General features: G+C 33.3%; 1 protein-coding gene across 2 annotated transcripts in view; it reads left to right on the top strand.

Annotated features, from left to right (window-relative positions):
* ADGRB3 (adhesion G protein-coupled receptor B3) overlaps nt 1–14,189 on the top strand; it is a 723,536-nt gene that overhangs the window by 399,594 nt on the left and 309,753 nt on the right. For both annotated transcript variants that reach the window (XM_028097735.2, XM_088024325.1), the window contains exons 12-13: nt 534–683; nt 1,515–1,590. In XM_028097735.2, coding sequence (XP_027953536.1) covers nt 534–683; nt 1,515–1,590 — 226 coding nt within the window. The remainder of the gene's footprint in view (nt 1–533; nt 684–1,514; nt 1,591–14,189) is intronic.

Here is a 14,189-nt window from a genome sequence, read left to right as displayed (position 1 = left end):
TTTATTATTTGGATTGTGATAGTTCTGTCTCCAAGAGCAGTATGGCTTTGCCTTCCATGCCTCCATGGTACATCATTTAATCCATGAAAAATTTGTTCCAAAGATAACATTCAGACATAAATGCAGAAAATTTGTTCGAAAGACAAAGTTCAGATTTAAATGCAGATTTCAGCCTATGAATCAAGTGTGTTCATCAAACTCCTTAGCAAAAAATACAGTATGGACTTCTGACAATTGGAATGGAGGTCAGCCATGAACAACCAGTGGCAATACACGCTGGTCCTCTCAGAATACACTCCACTGGCCATCAGTGCCTGATTCTTCTGGAAAGCAACAGAAATCTAAATTGATAGGTAAAAGAATTGGCAGCCTTCATGAATATTGTCTAAGAACAGGAAACAAGTCTGTTTTGTGGCTCTGATAAATACAATTTTAGCTCAAGATTTTATTGTGAGGATATTGCAAGTTTTTATTTGGTCAATTGTGATTGCACTGAAAGATCTTGGTTAACATTATTACTTCTTTCCTAATAGTGGCTAGCATTCAGAAGCTTCCTGCAGCCTCCGTTCTAACCGACATCAACTTCCCAATGAAAGGACGAAAGGGAATGGTTGACTGGGCAAGAAACTCAGAAGATAGGGTAGTCATCCCAAAAAGCATTTTTACTCCTGTGTCATCAAAAGGTAATAATTTGAGCTTTGAACAAAACATTTCTAATAAGGCTGTTTAATAGTAGTTCACTACATATAAATCTGCTTGCGTCAAACAACTTAGTCTACAATCATGATTCTAAACTAATTTTGTAAATATAGAAAACTGACATTTGGTCTCTAAATCTGAATTTACTGGAGGAAAGGATCTATTAAAATGGGAAAAAAAATACAAGTGCAAATTCTAGACCTGAGCTTGGCCTCGTTAAGTTTCAGGATTGACAGTTTTATCTCAGTATAAAGCCTGTGGCATATTTTAATTTTAGGTATGGAAATGTGTTGCATTTTCCACAGTCATTTTTGACTTCTTCCTCACTTTTGCTTTGGTTTGTAGATATTATTTTGGTATATAAAAGCAAATTTAAGAAAAAATTCAGTTTTGGGAACATCTTTAGCCGCCTCTAAAAATTAATGGCTACTTTTGACAGCGACATCGGAGTCTTCCTTTTTACCTTGGAGATTTTGACCTTCTAGCTTAGAGCTCCAAAAGAAAATTGTTTTTCTTTCCCCATATCATTGGGAATTGAAACTCCTTAGCTGCAACTACTGTAGCTTTCTGTCTCAGCCTGGTGAAGGAAGATTACTTCATATGACACAAAAACCCTGAAAACTCATCTTTTTGAGCTACCATTAATATGTATGGTGTGTGGGTTAATCTGTTCCATGCATGGTTAGGAAGGCATTTCTTCTACTCAGCTTTGCATCAGCAAGTAGTGGAATCCCCCTGTAATGAGAAGATTAAAGTTTTAGAAGACAGTATTTTTCTTGTCGTTTCACTAATATTTTTAATTTCATTTTTTCTAGAGTTAGATGAATCATTGGTATTTGTTCTTGGAGCAGTCCTGTACAAAAACTTAGATCTAATTTTGCCCACTTTGAGGTAAGCTATGAAATAATAAGCTGTTATAACCTTTGTAAATTATTCCAAAAATGTGATTATAGCTCATGCTATGAAAATAGTCAAACAAGCTTTGTTAACACAAAAGGCTTTTTCTTAAATTAAATAGAAAATACCCATTTAATGAACAGCTTATTAGCATATTATGCACTTCAAAACAACTAGAAAAACACTTTTGGTCTCTGATTATACCCCTGCAATTCTTTTGTAACTAATCATGACTTGCCTTAAGACTAAGGAAAAAAAAAATTAAGGAAAAGAAAAAACTCAAGTCTCTGTAGTAGAATGGGTTGTTTTAAAATTAATCTGTCTTCTCTCTTTATTTGCACTTAATGGTACTGTTCATCAACATTACATGAAATTAAAGGAGTGCTATGATGACTGGGACTGCATGCTTTGTTCTTCATTTGCACAAGATCTCAATTTGCCTCTAAATAAATATTCAATTATAGCGACATTAAGAAAAAATGCTGTTGTTAAATTAGAAGACTATTTTTGGAAGAAATCCATTGATTTCTTTCCTCCCAGACATAAAAAGAAACAATTGCACATAGTAATTCTATGAACATTTATTTGCTCTATTGTCTTGACTACTTTACCTGATCTCACAGAAAACATCCTTTATACCTACTTGGGTAGTGATGTTCTCACTCATGATGACCTGTTTCCTCCACCCCATTTCCTTCTGGATGACTGAGACCAAGTTTTTTTTTGTTGTTTTTTGTTTTAGTTAAACACAGCCACATTTGCGGTGAGCTCTTACTCACACCCTTATGAATAAAACCTTAAGTTTTTAGGGAGGAAGGACTGTAAATGATGTATACAATTGTACCAGAAGCATAACAAATAGTCTCATAAATAAACACAATTAGAGTTCAGTCCGGCAGAAAAAAGGCCTTGCAAGGAAGCAACTAAGTTTTCTGCAGCGGCAGTGACTAGTCATGATTCTTTGGAGAAAATCTTTCCATGTGCAGCAAATTATTAATACAGTCAGTAAATCTCTAGCTGCAACCAAAGAGACAACTAATGGGAAGTTGAGTTTTCTTTAATTATCTTCTTCTCTGGATGGAATTTGGGCTTTCTGAATTTGAATCGGTCTGTGTTTGCTTTTGTTCTACCAACTTTTCCACTGGTTTTGTTAAAACACTTTGGTGTGCACAATTACAGATAAAATAGACTTATACTTACATTGCCTTTAACTTTGCATGTGGTGTTTATTTGATAAGAAATGTGCTCAAGTTCAGTATACCCAGATACTCAAAGTTAGATCCTTATTTCTGTAGGGGGTTCATTTGTATGAAGCTCATCTTTCAAGAACTCTAGACTAGACACTAACTTAAAATCAGAGGACTTGGGTTTTAATTTTAATTTCACATAACAAAAAATTTATAAACTTGTCCAGTCACTCAGAAATTGTCTGCCTTCAGTTCAGCTTTAAAATATAAGCACCAAATAAATAAATAAATAAGCACCTAGATGTGCAACATTCACCCTGTTTGCTGCTGAGAGACATAGTGAATGCAAATAAAATATTCAACATAAAATGCTTTAGATTGTGATACAGTTTTTCTCCTACCTGTCTAACAAAGTTGCATTATGATTAATCTTGTTTTGCATAATACCATAGAACTCACTCGTACACCATAAGCCAGGTTATTCCATGTTTCATAAATTTATAGTCAAGGGAATTGAAAATTTATTTAGGGTAGACTAATGGGTATGTTATGAATGATTTAATGGATAAAGCAGGGAATTGTCCAGAGCAGCGGCCCCCCTAATACCACCTATGACACAAACGGATTCAAATTTGCAGGCAAGTCATTGACTTTTTTATATGTATGTTGTGGGGTTGAACTCAAAGGTTCTCTCCAACTTCAAAAATTCCTTGTCTTTATTGCAATAAAACTGGAGAATTGTGCAGTTCTGACATATTCTTTAGCTTAAAGTCTTTAACAACCTTTATATAAGAACTGTGAATACCCACTTATACTTTCTATGTACAAAGTAATTAGGTAAATGACTATAGGAAAACAATATTCGCATTTAGACTGGGAATAATGACAATGGAATGCTCAGGATGAAATATTTGTTTAAGTACTGTTTCAAAGGTGAAATATTAGCATTTACTTCTCATTTCCTTTTATTTTATACAGTAAAATAATGTAATGAAGCATCCTCAGGCTTGGTTTTTGTTTTTGTTTTTGTTTTATTATTCTCCTTTTCAAAAAACTATTCCAGAAAGTTGAGTTAGTAATCATACCAATGATAGATCTGCTAAATAAGAGAAGCCTTTGAAAGGACAAGGGTGATGTCTTTGTTTTAGTCACTGAACAAATATTTACTAAGCAGCAACCTGGCTAACCTTACTGTCTGAATTCTTTTAAATCTTTTCTACTGTCGAAACTCCAGAACAGTGCTTAATAAATAACAAAGGTCCAAGAAATGTTTACTGGAATAATTAATTGTCTTATCTGATAGAATATTCTACATAAGCCATTTTTAAAATAATAAGGTACATAGACATTTAGCATATATGCCATACAAATATGTTAGGAACAGAGGAATAAAATACATATTTCTTGTTGTTTTACTTATAAATTGGACTATGTGAATTGAACCCAGTAGGGAAGGGAATATCTTCCAATTCAACATGCAAAAATACACAGATTTGCTCTTTATGTTTAGTTATTTACCAAATTTTCATGACACATTTTCCTGAGTGATCATTTTACTAATTGTCTGTTGAAACTATTGGAGCCAAGTTTCCCATACACTGAATAATGTTAGGCTTGCTGTTAAGTTTCCAGAAATTTTATATTTTGATACAATCATTTTCAAAACAATACTTTGCATAATTTCTCTCATGGGGACTAGGAAGGAGAAATTGATGTAATGTTTTGAATAGATATGATTTAGAAATTTCCCTTCATACATAGGCAGAAATAACTTTGCATGTTGAGTCTTTTATTTAGAGATTTCTTTTCTTCTCTTGCCCTACTATGCATTCAGCTATTCTTCAAGCTGCAATTTTTATTTTGCCATTTGATTGTCTTCCCTTTTACAATTAAGTAAATTTAGATTGTCCCTTCAACTGAAGGAATATTCTCTACTTTTGTCCAAACTAAATATGTGCTGTTCTCAGCCTTCCACTTTTATCCCTCTTAGAATAATTTTTGATAGTCAAAAAGCATAAACCAGGATATTAGTGCTGCAAGGTCCTTTAAAGGTTAGTACCATCTAGAATTCTAATTTTTCACATGAGAAACTGACTTCCTTATTAGTTCAGTGACCTACCCAAGATTATGTGTCCAGTAGGTCACTGAGTTCTAATCCAACTCAAGTCTTCTCAGCCAAAACCAGGACTCTTCCACTGTCTTGCTTCCTCTGTAATGCTAGTATCGATTCCTTTGAGCAGTACAAACTATGCACTTCGATGTTAGTGTGAATACGTATCGCTCTTATGCTGAAAATCTTCTAAGGTCAAGGAGGAGGTGACCATGCATGACCAAACTCAAGGAAACTTGAGGGTCAATGTGGTGGTCCCAACCCAGGCTACTGACATCAAGGCATGAGGCTATCACTCTTCCCAGCCCCTTATGACCATTTTTGGGGTGAAGGCTGGCCAGCAGAGGCTAGAGGGTCTTTTGAGACAGGCGAGGCCACCCACACACATCCCCCACTCAAGTCAAGAAACTAACAACCACTCACAGCCTGACAAGCTCCCAAACCACTGGTGAGGAGTTTTAACTTTTAGGAGGACAATTTGGCAATATCAAGAGGCTTTAAAAATGCATTGTCATTGATGCAAACACTTCTAGGAATTTATGGTACAGAAATTATCTCTAAGGAAAAAAAAAGTGTATCCAATCATACACTCAAGCTAGCATTTAAGAAACAGTTGTAAACAGTCTATTTTCTGATTCATTTAATAGATTCCAGTTTTATAGGAAATCACAATACTTTTGAGTATAGGAGCAATGTGTAGTTTCCCTGTAGGACATGTGGACGATGTAGTCCTGTTAAAAAAAAAAAAAGCATTTTAATGTAGCTATTAACATTCACGACACTGTAAAGGATCTAATTAAAATTATATGCAAATTCCACTATAGTATTAAAATGCCAGGAAAAATACAGATGAACAAAAAGCAACAATGTTCTCATAAGCCAGTAGTGGTTTGGAAGTTATCTTTCAAAAAGGAAAAAAAATTTCAATAATGTAAAACCACATGAATTTGCTGTCAGGTACACCAACCTAATAAAGATAAATGACGTGGAATTTTTTTCATATTTAGCAAATGGAACTCATTTGAGTTTGTATATTATAGGAATTAAAAGCAAATGGGAAAAGTAATTGAACTAAATTATTTTGAAATAATCAAAAAATGGAAACATAATTACTTTTAAACCCATACATTCCGAAGGCAATCACCCTGAAATTGTTGAGTTCTCTTAAGAGCACCTGTTCTTCAGGTTCAGGACCTAAACTTTGGATCTTGCTTCTTCATTCTGAGTTTTCAATGACATATTGTAGTTTTTGTGATATCCGGTATCTTTTTATAATAGCCTATTGTGAGGACACTAGAAATTAAAATTATCTGTGGGAATAACAAATTTGCATGACTAATACTATGAAATATTATTATGCATTCAGTATATTACTTACAAAAATCTGAGTTTAATTTAGTCATACCTTTTGAAAGTGAATTTAAATCCTTGATCACTTAACTTCTTTGTAGTTCTAGGTGTTACATCCCTCAGTAAACCCACCTTGAAATCCTAATTAGTTTTAAAGCACTAAATTAGCCCAATCTTACTTTTTAACAGCCATCAGCTGATTTTAGTTTTAAAAGCAAATATATTTAACATGATTTTGATGAAGTCCCAGTTCCTAGTATACATGAAATCATCTATTTTGTTTTGGTTTTATTTAAATTGGGGGGCTAGTTTGAAACAATTATGAAAACTCTCAAGTTAGAAGCTACATGAACTATAATTCTAAACATGGAAAGAGGTTACGGTAATTTTAATAACTTTTATTAAACTATTAACACCTCTTTATTGTACCTTATCCGGTTATCCTTTATTTGCACAATAAGTTCCACAGTCCTCTTCACTGATGTCTATTTGTAACACTGCAGTGCATTTTCTTAAATGTGGTAAAAAACATATAACATGAAACTTACCCATCTTAAGATGCACAGAATAGTAGTGTTGAACTATATCCACCTTTTTGTGCAACAAATCTCTAGACCTTTTTCATCCTGCAAAATTGAAACTGTATGCTCTTTGAACAACATCCTTTCTCTCACCTCCTCCCAGCCTCTGTGTTTCTAAAACTTTGACTACGGTAGGTACCTCATATGAGTGGAATCATGCATTCCTTGGTTTTTTGTTTTTGTTTTTGTTTTCGGTGACTGGTTTCACTTAGCATAATGTTTTCAATGTTCACCTTTGTTTTTTTTTTTCCTTTTTTTTAAACTTTTATTGTTATGTTAATCACCATATATTACATAATTTGTTTTGGTGTAGTGTTCCATGATTCATTGTTTGTTCATGCATATGACAGAATTTTCTTCTTTTAAAGCTGGATAATATTCCATAGTCTGTATATACCATATTTTCTTTATCTATGATCTATCAACAGATATTTAGGATGCTTCCACCTCTTGGCTATCATGAATAGTGTTGCAATAAACAAGGGTGTGCAAATATCTCTTTGAGATTCTGTTTTCAATTCTGTTGGTTATATATCCAGAAGTGGAATTTCTGCATCACATGCTAATTATATTTTTGATTTTTTTTGAAGGATTTCCATACTGTTTTCCAAGCAACTGCACCATTTTACATTCCCACTAACAATGCACAAGGCTTCCAATTTCTCCACAACAATGCCAACACATTATTTTCTGGGTTTTTTTATTGTTTTGTTTTGTTTGTTTGGATAGTAGCCATCCTAATAGGTATGAAATGATATCTCATTGTGGTTTTGATTTGCATTTCCCTGATGATTAGTGATGTTGAGCATCTTTTCATATACTCGTTGGCCATCTCTGTATCATATTTGGAGAGATGTCTAAGTCTTTTGCCCATTTTTTTAATCCTATATTTTTTTTTGTTGGTGAGTTTTAGGATTTCTTTATATATTCTCAATATTAACCCTTTGACAGATATATGGCTTATAAATATCCTTTCTTATCCCATAGAATGCCTTTTCACTCTGTTACTTGTTTACTGCACAGAAGTTTTTAAGTCTGATGTAGTACTATTTGTGTAGTTTAGTTTTTGTTGCCTGTGCTTTTGGTGTCATATGAAAGCAATCATTGTCAGATTCAGTGTCATGAAGCTTTTCCCCTATGTTTTCTTCTAGGAGTTTTATAGTTTCAAGTCTTATGTTTAGATCTTTAATCTATTTTGAGTTAATTTTGTTATATGGCACAATGTAAGGGTCCATTCTTTTGCATGTGGATGTCCAGTTTTCCCAGCATCATTTGTTGAACAGATTATCTTTCCCCCATTGTGTGTAGCCTTGGCACCATTGTCAAAGATAATTTGAGCCTATAAGAGAGGGTTTATTTCTGGGCTTTCTATTCTATTCAGTTGGTTTATGTGTCTGTCACATGTCTTTATCCCAGTACCATACTGTTTTGGCTTGCTGTAGCTTTGTAATATGTTTTGAAATAAGGAAACAAGGCATCTAGCTTTGTCTTACTTCATAAAGATTGTATTGACTATTCAGAGTTTTTTGAGAATCCATATAAATTTCAGGATTTTTTTTCTATTTGGGTAAAAAAGGTGTCATTGGGATTTTTGATAGGAATTGCAGTGATCTTTAGATTGCTTTGGGTAGTACAAACATTTTAACACTATTAAGTCTTCAAATTCATGAACATGGGACATCTTTCCCTTTATTTGTGTCTTCTTTGATTTCTGTCAGCAAGATTTTCTTTGGGGGGGGTTTCAGCATAAAAGTCTTTTACTTTCTTACATTCATTCCTAAGTATTTTATTCTTTTTTATTCTATTATAAATATTTTTTTCCTTAATTTACTTTTTGGATTATTTGTTAGTGTATAAAAATGCAACTGATTTTTAAGTGTAAATGTTGTATCCTGTAACTTTGCTAAATTTGTTTATTAGTTCTGACAGGGATTTTGTGGAATCTTTAGGGTTTTCTACATATAAGATCATTTCACCTTGAACATAGATAATTTTGCTTCTTCCCTTTGCATTTGGTTGCCTTATATTTCTCCTTCTTGCCTAATTGCTTTGGTTAGGAATGCAATACTATGTTGAATAGAAGTGGCAATAGATGGCATCCTTGCCTTGTTCCTCATATAACAGTGAACACTTTCAGTTTTTCACCATTGAATATAATGTTAGCTATTGGTTTATCATGTACAGTCCTTACTATGTTGAGATACATTCCCTCTATGTCTAATTTGTTGAGTTTTTATCCTGAAAAAATGAATTTTTTTTCAAATGTTTCCGCATCAATTGAAATGATCATGTTTTTGTCCTCCGTTCTGTTAATGTAGTATATTACCTTGATTTTCATATGTTGAACCATCCTTGCATCCCAGAAATAATTCCCACTTGACCATGTTGTATGATATTTTTAATGTGTTGTTGAATTTGATTTGCTAGTATTTTGTTTAGATTATTGTTTTTTTTTTGTATCACTCTTCATCAGGAATATTGGCCTGTAGTTTTCATTTCTTGTATCTTTTTCTGATTTTGGTAGGAAGGTCTCATAAAGTGAGTTTGGAAGTATGTCCTCCTCTTCAAAGTTTGGAAAAGTTTAAGAAGAATTGATGTTAATTGATGTTAATTGATGTTAATATAACAAATTCCACATATTTGATGGAATTTTTCCAGCGAAGCCATCTGTTCTTGGGCTTTTCTGTGTTGGGAGGTTTTGATGACAGATTCAATCTCTAATAGTTACAGGTCTGTTCCATTTTTAAATTTCTTCATGAATCTTAGTCTTGGTAGCTTTTATGTTTATAGCAATTTCTTTTAAGTTATCCAAATCATTAGCATGTGATTGTTTATAGTAGTCTCTTGTAATCCTTTTTATTTCTGTGGCATCAGTTCTAATATCTCCTCTCTTCATTTCTGGTTTTTGTTATTTTAGTTTTCTGCCTTTAATTAGTTAATCTAGTTAAGAGTTGGTCAATTTTGTTGATTTTTTTTCAAACAACTCTTATTTTGGTTGATATTTTCTATTGTTTTTCTGTTCCCTATTTCATTTGTTTCTGCTTTAATCTTTATTGTTCCCTTCTTTCTGCTAACTCTGGTTTTAGGTTTTTTTTTTCTAGTTCTGTGAGATATAAAAACAGGTTGTTGATTTGAGCTCTTCTTTTTAAATGGAAGCATTTACTCCTATTTCTGTCTTAGGGCTTTTGCTGTGTCCCATTAGTTTTGATAATGTGTTTTCATTTTCATTTGTCTCAAGATATTTTTAGTTTCTCTTGTAGTCTGTCCTTTGGTCATTGATTGTTCAAGAGTGTTTTATTTAATTTCCACATATTTGTGAATTTTCCAGTTTTTGTTTTTGTTTTTTTGGGTTTTTTTTTTTTTTTTGCCTTTGATTTCTAGTTTCATTCCACTGTGGTCAGAAAAGATACTTAGTATGATTCCAATCATCTTAAATTTGTTCAGACTCTTTTTGTGGAATCACCTGTGATTTATCCTGGAGAAGACTCTATATGCACTTGAGAAGAACGTATATTCTGCTGTTGTTGAATAGGGTGTTCTTTATATGTCTGTTAGATCCAACTGATCTATAGTGTTGTTCATGTCCTCTGTTTCTTATTGATCTATTATCTGGTTGATTTATCCATCATGAAAGTGGGGTATTGAATTGAAATCTACTATTTTTGTGTTACTGTCTATTTTTCCCTTCCATTCTGTCAACATTTGCTTCATATATTTGGGTGCTCTGCTATTAGGTATGTATATGTTTATAATTGTTTTATCTCCCTGGTGAATTGGCCCTTTTATTAGTATATAATTCTTCTTTATCTCTTATTATGGTTTTTGACTTAAAGTCTATTTTGTCCATTACAAATATGACCATCTATGCTTTCTTTTGGTTACCATTTGCATGGCCATCATTTTCCATCTTTCACTTTCAGCCTGTGGTATGTCCTTATACCTAAAGTGAGTCTCTTGTAAACAACTACATTCCATTTTATAGTCACTTCTTTTTACTCTCTTTAAGATATGGTTTATATACTCTAAGTGCCTTAAGCCTTTGTAATAATTGTGAAGAATAACTTGGGTCTCCTTTGAATGAATAACTCTACACATTTTAAATGTTTTAGCCAAACCTACTAGCACAAATTTCAAGAATAGAAAAAAACTTTATTATTGCAGTCATGAAATCCATTTGGCTATAAGCCCTGCTTTCCCAGCAGTGAATATAAATGTGTGCCCAGCCAGAAAGCATTAGCAGATCACAAAGCATGACATGGCACATAAGGAGCCAGCTACTCACTTATGCAAATTAGAATAAGTTGATGGAATAAATTAAAGATAATTTCACATGCTATACACTTTTTTAAAAGGGACCCACTGCATAATGTAAATTTGATTATTTTTCCTTCATTAAGCATTTTAATACCATGATAATGGCATTACATTTTAATCCAACTTGGTCAAAAGTTTGATATTTTTGTTTATTATGTGTTTATTTAAAATGATATTTAAACATGTGTTAGCACTAAAATGTGCAAAGCATAATACAAATGAGGATACATAAATGCTAGATACAAATCTTGCCCTCCTTGAACTTATAATCATGTGGAAGGAGACATACATATCATTAATGGATGTTGTGGTAGAGATAGTTACATATTAGCAGGACAGGGTAGGGGAGAGTACTAACATGAGTGTGATGAGAACATCCATCTGCATAATTATATTGGCATGCAACCTTTCCCAGTTGAATTCTAAATAAGTTCACACACACACACACACACACACACACACACACACAGCAAAAGTCATAGGTGGGCTCTGTCCTCTAGGGGTCATCTCCACCAGGCCAGTTGAGAAGCTGATAAACCTGGCACAGCGTAACATACCCTACAGAGGGCTGCTCATCTTAGCTACTTTGCTTTCTATACCCCAGTTTCTCAGGGTCTAAATTCCCACATGCCCAAACACACAAAGAGAGCTTCATAAATATTTTGACAAAATTATAAATTCTTGCTTGGAATACTCACATCTGTATTTTCCAGTAAATGATCCACTTACACAACTTTAAAATAATACAAAATATCTGTATACCATTAAATTTAACTAACGTTTATTAATTAAAATTAGCAGTTGAGTTAAATTAACATTGGCTTTATTTATAGCAGAGAAATGGGATTATAAATAGAACCAGAATAAAGAGGCAAAATGAATTAAAGTGACGTAAATATTTTTGTTTCAAAGTAAACAAACCAGAACTCAAACATATTCAGGCTAATTTGGAAAAGGAACTTGCACCTGTGTGCTCAGGACTATTCTCTGGGCGAAACCTCCATAATTCTTTTTGGTGGTGACAGACAAACATTCTCCCCAATCCCAAATTATATACACCTTGTCATGCTCTGAGAATCCTGTCACATCTGCTAATATAATTAATTGCCCAACATCACCTCACAGCTTTGTTAATTCCATCTATTCTCACCTGATGCCCTGAACACCCTTACTCGGAGAAACAGGGAACAATAAATTTGCAAAGGGAACTTGGCATTTAAAGTTTACCTTCATATCATTCTCAGTGCAACTGACCTTCAGTTAGTATTAAATGAAATAAAGGACAGTTAACCAGCCCTCTCTGTTTGCAGCTACCTTCCCCTAAGAAATATAAGGTCAAATTTTACTTTGTTGTTCTTTACTTTTTACTGTTAGGCTAGATACCATGAAGCTTCCTCAGTGTTTAAGAATTTGTTATTTGACATTACTGAATACATGAGAGATGGGCTAAAAAATGTTATCCAACTCAAAATATGTTTATAGTTCCTCTATTACTAAATATGGTTAATTCCTCATGGTGGCAGAGTCAGCATTTTTTTCTTGTGAAATATCATGGCAAAGACCATCCCATTAGAGAAAAGATTTTCACAAAGAATGTGGGGTTCAACATTGTTCTACAGTATTAGAATTATACAGTTTTGATGGTATGGCCATTTTTGGAAAGAGTGTGGCATTTACTTATAAAATTAAACACGCTTTCACCACATGATCAAGTCCACTCGTAGGTATTTACCCAAAACATATGAAAACACGTGTCTATGTAGAAAGTATGTATGCCAATTATTCATAATAGCCAAATATGAATAGTACTATTCATAAAAACTAAAAACCAGAAGTAACCCACAGGTTGTTTACATAATTGATGAGTAGGTCACAAACTGTGTTATAGCCATATCATGGAATAGTACTCACCTATAAAGAGAAACAAAATGGATGAATCTCAGAAACATTATGCTAAGTGAATTAAGTCAAACATGAAGGTCTTTGTACTGTATGATTCTATTTAAATGAAATTCTAGAAAAGGCATGATTTTAGTGGCAACATGTTCATTAGTTGCCTGGAACCTTGGGAGCAAGAGGGGATCAGATGCAAAGAGTTCAAGGAAAGTGTTCAGGGTGAGGGATCAGGTTGTCTATCTTGATTTGGTGCTGCTTGCATGGTAGTATACAATTACTAAAAGCATTAAACTGCCCACTTAAAATTGGTGAATTTTATTATCTACAAATGATGCTGTGAACAACAAAAAAGAAGGAAAAATGGAATGACTTCATTTTTGGTACCCGTTACAAATTCCCCGGAATAGTACACGTTCTATAGAAGAACATGCTCTGTGATTTGTTTCAAGTCAAAAAGAAGGGATGGAATAAATATATATAGCTGAAAGTATAATAAAACTTAAAATCTCTAAATAAGAGGTGATGTGTAGCATTTTATACATGTTGGATAAAACTTGTACGTACAAGAAAGAGTTGGCTCAGTTTTATATGTTTATGTTTATGGATAATTTTTGTAGCTTGTAAATATATTTAAAACTTCTTTGTGGGTGAACTGTAATTGGTAAGGTATTTCAAAAGGCAAATGTATTCCTTCCTTGGAGCATATTGAGATAAAGAAGTGGCCTGAAATTCTCTATTGCTTAAATGAATGATGGTCAATGATTAGCAACAGCATTTATTTACATTTAAACGCTGCTTGCTTTCATGCTAAACCACATCCCAATCATTCATCTTAATGAATTTTGAGATAGTCTAAAAAAAACCACCAAGATAGCACTTTACAAGAAGAATATTTGGTCTCCTGGAGAACAAAACTGTTAAGTCCACCTGGAGATAAATGGATTATATTCATTTAAAGATTGCCTGAAGGTTTGAATTCACAATCCATCTCTCTTGTAGGTGAATCAGATTTAAGTAATTAAAAGCTTGTCAGTGCTGCTACTTTTTCATCTTCCCTACATCTAAAATGGTACAGTCAGCAATAGCTTCCCCCCACAAAGTTTTCTAGTTCCAGATAGGGTTTGTTTATAAGAAGAAGTGAACTGTAGCTTTCCA

Source organism: Eumetopias jubatus, unplaced genomic scaffold (genome assembly GCF_037043125.1).
Source record: "Eumetopias jubatus isolate StellerSeaLion01/CBP00866 unplaced genomic scaffold, mEumJub1_p1.0 scaffold_6, whole genome shotgun sequence".
Lineage (NCBI taxonomy): Eukaryota > Metazoa > Chordata > Mammalia > Carnivora > Otariidae > Eumetopias > Eumetopias jubatus.
Note: the sequence above shows the minus strand (reverse complement) of the source record. Positions and strands in the feature narration are given on the sequence as shown.